This window comes from Aplysia californica, unplaced genomic scaffold, assembly GCF_000002075.1.
Source record: "Aplysia californica isolate F4 #8 unplaced genomic scaffold, AplCal3.0 scaffold00271, whole genome shotgun sequence".
Classification (NCBI taxonomy): Eukaryota; Metazoa; Mollusca; class Gastropoda; order Aplysiida; family Aplysiidae; genus Aplysia; species Aplysia californica.
The window spans coordinates 837,189-846,732 of NW_004797541.1; the positions used below are offsets into that span (position 1 = coordinate 837,189).

At 42.5% G+C, this 9,544-nt stretch overlaps 1 protein-coding gene across 1 annotated transcript in view; it reads left to right on the top strand.

Annotated features, from left to right (window-relative positions):
- Positions 1–9,544, top strand: part of LOC101861290 (serine-rich adhesin for platelets) — a 71,983-nt gene that overhangs the window by 45,877 nt on the left and 16,562 nt on the right. The window contains exons 5-8 of the mRNA XM_005101169.3: positions 367–533; positions 1,941–2,736; positions 3,550–4,426; positions 8,267–8,347. Of these exons, the coding sequence (XP_005101226.1) occupies positions 367–533; positions 1,941–2,736; positions 3,550–4,426; positions 8,267–8,347 (1,921 nt within the window). The remainder of the gene's footprint in view (positions 1–366; positions 534–1,940; positions 2,737–3,549; positions 4,427–8,266; positions 8,348–9,544) is intronic.

Below are 9,544 nucleotides of genomic sequence, written 5' to 3' on the forward strand. Positions count from 1 at the left end.
GGGAGCATTGAAGACGTATTTTGACTATTATATGTATGTGTGTGTGTGTGTGTGTGTGTGTGTGTGTGTGTGTGTGTGTGTGTGTGTGTGTGTGTGTGCGTGCATGTGTGTGTGCGTGCGTGCGTGCGTGCGTGCGTGTGGGGTTGGAGGGGGGGGGGAGTGGGTATATAATATTGTACATTTATGTATTGTAATACAAATTCAATTCAATTTGAAAAATAATGAAATGATAAACCATCAACCAACAGTCACTAACCGTTGTCAATTAGTAAATAAATGTTTTGCAATTTTGACTACAGTATTCATAATATTGTGACCATTTCTATACCCCTCTTTATCTTAAAATTATCTTTTTTTGTCAAACAGGAGCAGGAGAAGAGCCTGCAAGAAAGCTTCCTGTCCCTGCCTAAGCGAGCCCCCCGCAAACAGCGGTCGCCCAGCCCAAACCTACAGCAAAGCATGGGCCTGGAGCACCTAGACAACCTCATCAAACTCATGGAGCAACTCACCAGCCTCAAAGATGAAAACTCCAGGTACGTAGAGCTGCTGGGAATATTGTGAGTCAACAAATAACCTTGACTTAAAGATGGTAAACGTTTAAGTGTGCATATGTGTGGATGGAAGAGGGATGGCAGCAAATAGGCCGGAACTCAAAGGATGAAAATGCAGGTGTGTTAAACAAGTAGTGACGATAAAGTTACAAGAAAACTAACACTCAAAAGGTGTCTGTGGAAAAAAAGGGGTGGGGGTGTCTGGTTGAGAGAATGATTACCAGTAGGTCTGCAAAATTAATGAAGATGGATCTTTTGATTTGTTTTGCTTTTTTTGTTTTTTCATTTCTGATTTGCCAGGCATGAGATTTATAAACCCCCACCCGGGGGGGGGGGGGGGGGGCCCCCGGGGGGGGGGGGGCAGTGCCACTGACTGAAGTGTCTTTAGGCCATTGCCAAAGGGGGGGGGGCATTTCTCTTTCTTATGCACAGTAGAATTGTAAATGGGCTGATTCAACAATGTCACACTCACAACTGTGCCTGAGCTACAACAGGGAAGTGCTGCTTTTTCTTTCCTAAGCTTTACTATGGTCATTCTTCCTCTACTTCTTTTAATATATTTGTCACACACTTGTGACCCGCTTTTTTCCGGGGTGCCTTGAAAGTGGAAGCAGACTTTGTGCTGTCGAAGCTAGAGAGGTGAGCAGAGTAAGTCTGATTCCCTGTAAGGACTTCTCTGTTGACATCCACCCTTTTGCGATCATATGACCTTATGCAGTTGTGGGCGCCGTGAAACCTCTACTAAAACAAAACAAAGCAAGCTTTATAAACGATTGAAACTGTATTTTTTCTCCCTCACCTCGATCATGACTTTGTGGATACACCCTGGTTCTAAACAGTGGGCATGACGTCACTGGCGTCAATAAACTAGACAAACGAAATATAGGCGTGACTTGCATGCCCCCCCCCTCCCAACAATAATCACTAACCGCAAACATTCTGATTCAGCCTCATACGAAGAGGAACATCTTAGCACCGCCAGGCTGGAGTATGGAAACGTAAAGTAGCTCATGGTACCGTTGAAGACCTCCTTGTTTTGGTGACGAGAATATAGAATTCAAAGGGACAGACCCAGAAACTTCTCGTAATTTGTACCTATGTACGCGCAGACGCATACACACATGTGCAAACACACACACACACACACACACACACACACACACACACACACACACACACACACACACACACACACACACGTGTGTGAGCACATAAGTACGCACATAACTGTGCGCACACAAATATACACAAACACTAAAAAGCGTGCACCTATGCATGTATGGACGCAATCTCTCATACACATACATACGCACAAGCTGATCCACCTCTTTCTAAGTATTTCTGTTTTCTGTCCCCACCCCCTTACCCCCCCCCCCCTCACCTCTCCAGGCTTCGCAAACGCTGCGACTACCTCGAAAGCACGAAAGTACTACTCCAAGCCAAGCAAGACTTGAGTTTCGAGAGTAGCAGTTCGTCGTCGGGGTTCATGACCCTACCTGCTCACAGAAGCAAACACCATCTACGTCATCACTCCCACCCCCACCACCAGCAGCAACACTATGATCGGAAGCGCGGCGGTGACCTGGCCCGGCTGACTGCAGCTTCCGGTGGGGGTGGGAGTAGCCCAAGCATGTCTAGACCACGCTTGTCCAGCGCAGACGAACTCGAGTATTTAGAAATGATCGACTCGTCATCGGATCAGCGTCCACGACGCGCAAAATCTGCCATGCACAAACGCAGCTTCTCCACCGGGTCACTAGAGGTGCCGTCAGAACTTTTAGAAGAAGTGGCCGGCATGGAGAAGAGAAAAAGAATCAAATCAAAAACAGGCAGAAGTATTTTCGGAGGGAAACCCTCGTCTTCAAAACAGAAATCTTCTAAAGGATCAAAGTGGGCTCGCGTGAAGAAAGTTTTGACGGGCCAGAAGTTGTACGAGGATTTAGGCACGACCATACGATCGCTCCGCGACCTAGGGAAATCCTCGCACATACAACGTTATTCTACCAGCGGAATCCCTTCGCGGCAACACGAGACTAGTCCGCCCTCGCCCCGCCCACCAAGTGAGCACCGCCCAACAGAGGGCAGTGTTAGTCCGGACCCGGACTCGGTGTTTGGGGCGGGGCCTCCCCTCAGTCCCGCCCCTGCGCCTGTTCGCTCTTACAGTCTAGGACCATCCAGCGGCGCCGTAAGTCCATTTATTCGTGTTGTATGGGTTTCATCTCAGTTGTATCTTGCTGACCTTACATAAGAGATGCTATTTACTTGTGTGTTGGACTTAACTCATCCTGGCCAGTTCGGTTTACCATACAGGAGTCTTTGTTAAGAAATCCATCGTTTTCCAATCTAGCAAAATTAGTGTGAACTTTGAATATAATAACAGAGGAGAAAAATGCAGAAAGTATATAGTATGCTGCACACAAAAAAAGCCAACCAAAATGAAGGGTGAGAAAACGTACCCCCCAAAAAAGGATGGCATTCATCCAAAGAATCAAAGAATAGAAATCGAATGAGGTTTTGTCTCAGAAACATATTATTATGTTCTGTTGTGAGTACAAGCATACACGTCTTTGCAGAGTGATACTGAATAAGAACAACTATGATGTGTCTGTGTAAAGGCTGGTATCATTGTTCACAACCTGATTTTTTCTCTAGTATTTATCTGTCTCTGAAAGAAAAAATTTCTTTTGTCTTTTCAAACTTTGGCCAAAGATTGCGATGTGAATTAATTCTTGTCAGATAGACATTTCAAGTTGCACGCCCTTGTTTCGCTGCTCTTGCTTTCCTTGCCTTTCTTGGGCTTTTGTAAAATGTGAGTTTGCGTAGTGTCTGTGTTTGTGTGATTGTATGTATGTACGTACATTTAAATGTCCACTCACATGATTGCGAGAGTGTTTTGTGTATGTGTTTTCGTCACGTTTCTATGAGAGAAATAAATGATATTCTATCAGACAGCATATTCAGTAAACTTTTAACCGTCTATTGATCTAAAATGTTTCAGAGCCGAAAGGACCCTGATCTAACAGCAGACATCTGGATGGGGCCGCCTGATTGGTGGGAAGAGTACGAAGCACAGAAAGAGAGCGGAACTTCCACAGCGAGTGACGTCAGTTCTGTTATTGAAGTGACCACCATGTACTTAGGCGGAAAGAAAGACGTCACAACAACCACCACTGGCTCAACTACGCCCACCCCTACCCCCAGCACTGGGGGTGGGGCCGTGGGCGGGGCAGTGGGTGGAGCAGTGGGCGGAGCAGTGGGTGGAGACACCAATGGTGCCTCTGCTCAACCTGAAAATTTCTTAAAGGTCGAACAACCCTCCCTCCCCCGACGCCAGTCAAGCCCGAGTCTCGGCTTTCAGGAGGAGGCTGAGGACGACGACCTTCTCGACGATTTGACCATCACCTCAGACAGCAGCTCACGTGCGCGCTTCCTGCACAAATCCTCCAGCTGCAAAAGCGCTGACCTTGAACTGCCCAAAGGAGAGCTGTCCCTCTCTATGTCCCCGAAATCTAGTGAGGGCCGCGAGTCGAAAAAATCCCACAAAACAGCGTGGGGCAGAGTCAAGGACATTATCCACACAAGAAAAGACAGCATTAAGAAAAAACCGAAGCGGGAGAAATCCGGAATAGAAAGTGAGGAAACCTCTGAGATCGACATGGAAGCCTTGATGGAGGAGCAGTGGAGATCAGACTCGTTCGCCGATGGCTTACTCAGCCGTTCCACGCCCAAGACATCCCCAGTGGTGATCAGACAGCAGAGCTCTAAGAGCATCAGCGAGTCACCGCCAGGAGCTGGCGTCAGTAAGACCTCCCCGTCTCGCGCCAGTTATCAGATGGGTTCAAGTCCCGGGAATGTGGACATGGCTGCCTTGTTAGGTGAGGTGTCTTCTTTGGGTTTTTTTTAGAAATTGTCTTCATTGTTCGACTTTTGTAATTGTTTACTTTAAAAAAACCTCAACGTGACTTTTTTATGTGGAAAAAAGGGAGTGTAATTATTAATGTTTCTGCGCCCCCCCCCCTTTCCATTTCCCAAAACACAAGTAGTTCTCAAACTGAAACAATGTATCAGTAAATATTTATTTAGCCCTGACAGTTCCAAACCAGGCTGCATGGGATTTATTTACTTAATAAAATGTTCCAAATTCGGCAATCAAATTCTCATCGTTTTATGTTCAGAGCATTTTATGCAATTCCTTGTGTTTAATTGTTACATATACTGGTCAGGACAGCAGAGGGATACGTTTTCTTTGGAAACCATTTTGTTTAAGCCAGCAAACTTTGCTCATGTAATACACAGTTCAATTGTGATGTTGATGACTAGTTTAGACCCGTAAAAGGATATTCCTGAAGTTAATATGTATCAGTTTCAATAAGTTCGGTTCTATCAGAGACTGACGCTAAATCAGCTGCCTTGTTTTAAAAAGAAAGCTACAGTGGGCAGTGTGGATTACTAAAGGAATGCTTCTCTGTCTCTGCTTTTCCTCGCGAAAACCTACATTCATACATTTATATAACATTCTCACTCTCTCTATTTCTCTCTTTTTCTTTCTCTCTCTCTCTCTCTCTCTCTCTCTCTCTCTCACACACACACACACACACACACACACACACACACACACACACACACACACACACATACACACACACACACACACACACACACACATTTTCTCTAATTGGCTATCTCTCGCTGTCGCTCGCTCTATGTCTATCATCTACCGTTTCCCCTCTCCCCCCCCCCTCTCTCTCTCTCTCTCTTTCTCTTTCTCTCTCTCTCTCTCTCTCTCTCTCTCTCTCTCTCTCTCTCTCTCTCTCTCTCCCTCTCTCTCGCTGTCTCTCTCTCTCTTTTTTCTCTCCGTTTCTCTTTATCAGAGAGCTGTCAGAACTGTTCTCTCCGTGTCTGGAGCATGTTTTCTTCTTTTCATTTTTCTAATATTTCTTTGACCTGTTTTTCTTCCTCCCTTTTCTGAAAAGACACATTTTTTTCAACTCAGCAAAAGATAAAAATTCTTGAAAAATGAACCCTAAACATACAGATAATTCGTTTCTGTAAATCTAGCCAAATTCACCACCTTAGGCAGCGGTAGGAATTTTGGTTTGAGAGAAGGAATCTTTTTGCACAATGATCATTACGTGTTCCTTAAGAAAATGCACTCATTTGAACTGAAGTGGGTGTGCCGGAAGACAAAATCACTCATTACGACTGCCAAACTCATCTCATAGTAGCGGCCAAGACCACCTTTTTAAAAAAAAGTGCAGACAAGGAGCATCAGGTACATTTCTTACTACAGTTATAAAGCTAAACGAAAATAGACACGGCTAGTCGGTTTTTAACTAGGGAGTTTGTGTGCGAAACATTGAAAGAAAGTAGAACTACAGACGTGATTGTATCCAACCGGGGAAAAAAATGCAAACAACATACAGATTTGTCATGTAATGCTCAACTGGCAGACGTTCTGAAAAAGAAAGTTGTTATATTACAAAAATTACTATGGAACTTTCTCAAGGAGATCATCTCTAATTTGTAAAACTGTGAAGATAGTTCCAACGCAAAGTGCCCATAATCTTGTCTGACGTGTATAAACAGTTAACTCTTGTGGAAATAAGTGTTTGCTGGTTTCTTGGCACTCCCCTTTATCTATTGTTTTCCTATCGACCTCACGGTCCAGTGAACGCGAACACACAGGCGTTGATGTATGAACATTTTGCCTGTTCAACAATATTTGTAGATCTTGGCAGCAGTGTATCTGCACTCCAAATGAGCCTTTGCTTTCTTTCACACCCGCTTCACACGGGCTGGTGCCTCTGTGTGTTCGCAGAAATGTGTTTAGCTATTTCTGAATTTTTTTTAAAAGGCGTTTTGTGTGTTGTTGCTGTTGTTTTTATTGGGGGGCGGGGGGTTTGGGGGTGTTTTTTTGGGGGGAGGTGAGGGTGTTTGGGTTTTTTTTGCTTGTTTTGCCCAAAATTGTGTGAAATGGAGGTATGGAAGTGAAAAATGTGTAGCAAATTGTACGAGGATTTAGGCACGACCGGACATGTGTGGCAAATAGGAAAACAAGATTGAACAAAACACTATTAACTCTCAATATTGTATTACCTGGTGACAGGATATTAGTACTGCCTTGCGAAAGAATCTTTAGAGGCTCCAGATCTATTCAGATACATTTTATTTAAGGGCTGGTGGGGCACCTAGAAATCGTGTTTGGGGGTCAAATTTTGTAAATTGGGGTTATTACATATTATAGTACCTGGACACTTCCTGAACAATATCCAGAAACGTGTGTAAGCCTTGCTACACCCTAAAGCTGTGTTTTTTTGTCAGGTTTTTCGGCGAAAGCACATGCTGTCTAGCCTTTCCTTACCTGTATCGGCTGTTTTCTCACAATTCTATTTATTCACATATTATCCCATTTTTCTGCTCTGTTTCTTATTCAATTTTAATGTAACTTTCACAGGATACCAACAACACCTAGTTCTAAATTTTGGCCTGTTGAATTTTTTTATTAATGTAGTAGTTTTTGATTTATGGGGCTTAGAAAGCATGAATTTTCCATTACATCTCAATTGTAAATGTCATAAAATAAAAACTAAAGCATATATCAAAAATTCAACAAGCCAAATTTAATAGCTATATATGTACTGTTGGCATGCCAAATTAGAAGTGAATCAGTTAGTAAATAAGGAAATAAAATGGGATTGAAAAAGGTATACAAAATCCAATACAGCCACCGTTTCCATAGCAACCGATTCATAATATACTTTTGAACTATTGATTTGAAATCCCCAATAAAACACGATGTCCCACAGCAAATGTCGACACTCTAGGCCTTGTAATAGCCAAAATAGACTTCAGGTGCCCCACCAGTCCTTAAACATGTAAGCCTTCTGATATAGGGAACATAAGGGAACATACAATATTCTTGGAACTTTAAAAAATTTTAAATTGAAACAGGCCAATACAAGTGGCGGTCTGGAGGTATTTTTGACTCTAGTGTACTCCTTTTCTTTACTTTTTTTCTCAGGTTACATTTGTCTTTACCAAAATCCTAGTGAAATGTGTCCTTGACTGTGTTCATGAACAGTGCATCACGACATGACCTAAGAGACACTCGTTATTAAGACTGGATATTGTTAAGAAAATTGTTTTGAATGTTTCAACTGTAAAACAAGGTAATGTTATGTCCATCAAAAAAGCAACAAAAAGCAACAACCAGGGTACTATATAGCCTTCACTTACAGCGAACCTGTTGAATGCCTCTGTGCATTAAGCATGCGATCGACCAACTAACTCATTTACAAACTGTATTATTTTTTATAAAAGCAAATCAAGCTAAGAACACGCTAAGTCCATCACAAAAAAGTGAAAAATAGGCTTTGTTGTGGTAAGGTCGATCTGACTTTTTATTATCTTATTTTTCCCTTGATCCATTCAGTTTCTTTCCGGGAGATGTAATGTTGCAAATAGTATTCCCTTCGTGTTATAATAATATTAATATCTTTATTTTGTCAGTATTTTATTGAGAATTGTTGTTGTCTAATGCGGGTGGTTGGAGGGCGCCGCAAGAAGGTCCTACTTATTTATTTCCCTCTATTATTTCTGTCTATTTGTCTGTATTACTTTTTCCCACCACTAAATGGTCATTACTGTGTCAATATGCTTCCCCTTTCTCAAGCAAGCAAGTTGTTGTCTAAAAATACGGTTCTTGTTCGTTTCAGCTGGCAGCATGAGCGACGAGTTCAACCGAAAGATGCAGGAATGGGAGGAAAAGCGGACGAAAAGGTCACGCTCCGTTCGGGGTGAGTTGAGTGCGCTTCGGTACCGGAGTAGTTCGTTGCTTCATGTTAAAAGTTTTCTTGTTTGTAAACGTTGGAATAACATTGTAAATTTGAGAAGAAGGAGTTTTGTCTTTTGTGAGACAAGGCCCTAGTTTTTCTATCCTGACAAAATGCAATCATTTTTTAGGGGGATATGGAGGGTAACATATTAAAGAAAAAAAACAGAGAGAGGAGAGAGAGAGACAGAGAGAGAGAGAGAGAGAGAGAGAGAGAGAGAGAGAGAGAGAGAGAGAGAACATGTTAATGTTCAGAGAACTAACTTTTCCGTTTTTCTCAAGCAAGAGCATCTGGTTAGATGTTACATCTTATGAACTATGTAATATATAGTTATATAACTATATCGTTTATTCGGAGGAAAAATGCAGCTGTTTGCTTCGAATCCACCCCAGTAGCCTACAGCAGCCCGGTGGAAAGCCTTCTCTCTATGGAACCACATAGCAAAACAACACACGTTCTCTTCAAGTAAAGATAACGCGATAACGTTATTCATTGTTGGGGATAAACTTGGTTATCTCCCCTGTTCAGTGTGAGACGACAGGTTCTTTTCCGGGGAGACTGGCATTGTTCATAATGAACAGCAGGCAGTTGGAATTACTCAAAATCCTTTTTCCTTTCATACGAGTGTAGACACAATAGCCGGCAAGGGATAAGGTGTAGGCATTTTTCTTTGTTATTATTATTATTTTCTTATCATTGATTTTTTAAGGAGAATGTTAGACGGGGAGTAAAATATGTTGTAATAACAATGATAATAGATTACATTCATACAGCGCATTTGCAAAAGGAAAGTTCTCGTTTGGCTTATATGTAAGTTCGAAAGTGTGTACGAGTGTAGAGGAAAACATTCAGCCGGTCATAATTGCATAATTATGATTGTTAATTGTTTACATCGACACAATTTGGATAGACAGCGGACTACTTTAACCTTATCTGTCAGCGCCAAGCTGGGCTGAGTGGCGTTCTAGCTACCGGCCTTCCAGTTGACAGACAGATGTATTAATTGAAAACCGAAATACAGCTTTCTCAAGAGGGAACTTAACTTTTTATTTTTACTTCGTTTAGGAGAGAAAGAAAACAAGAGAGAGAGAGAGAGAGAGAGAGAGAGAGAGAGAGAGAGAGAGAGAGAGAGAGAGAGAGAGAGAGAGAAATTTTATGTGA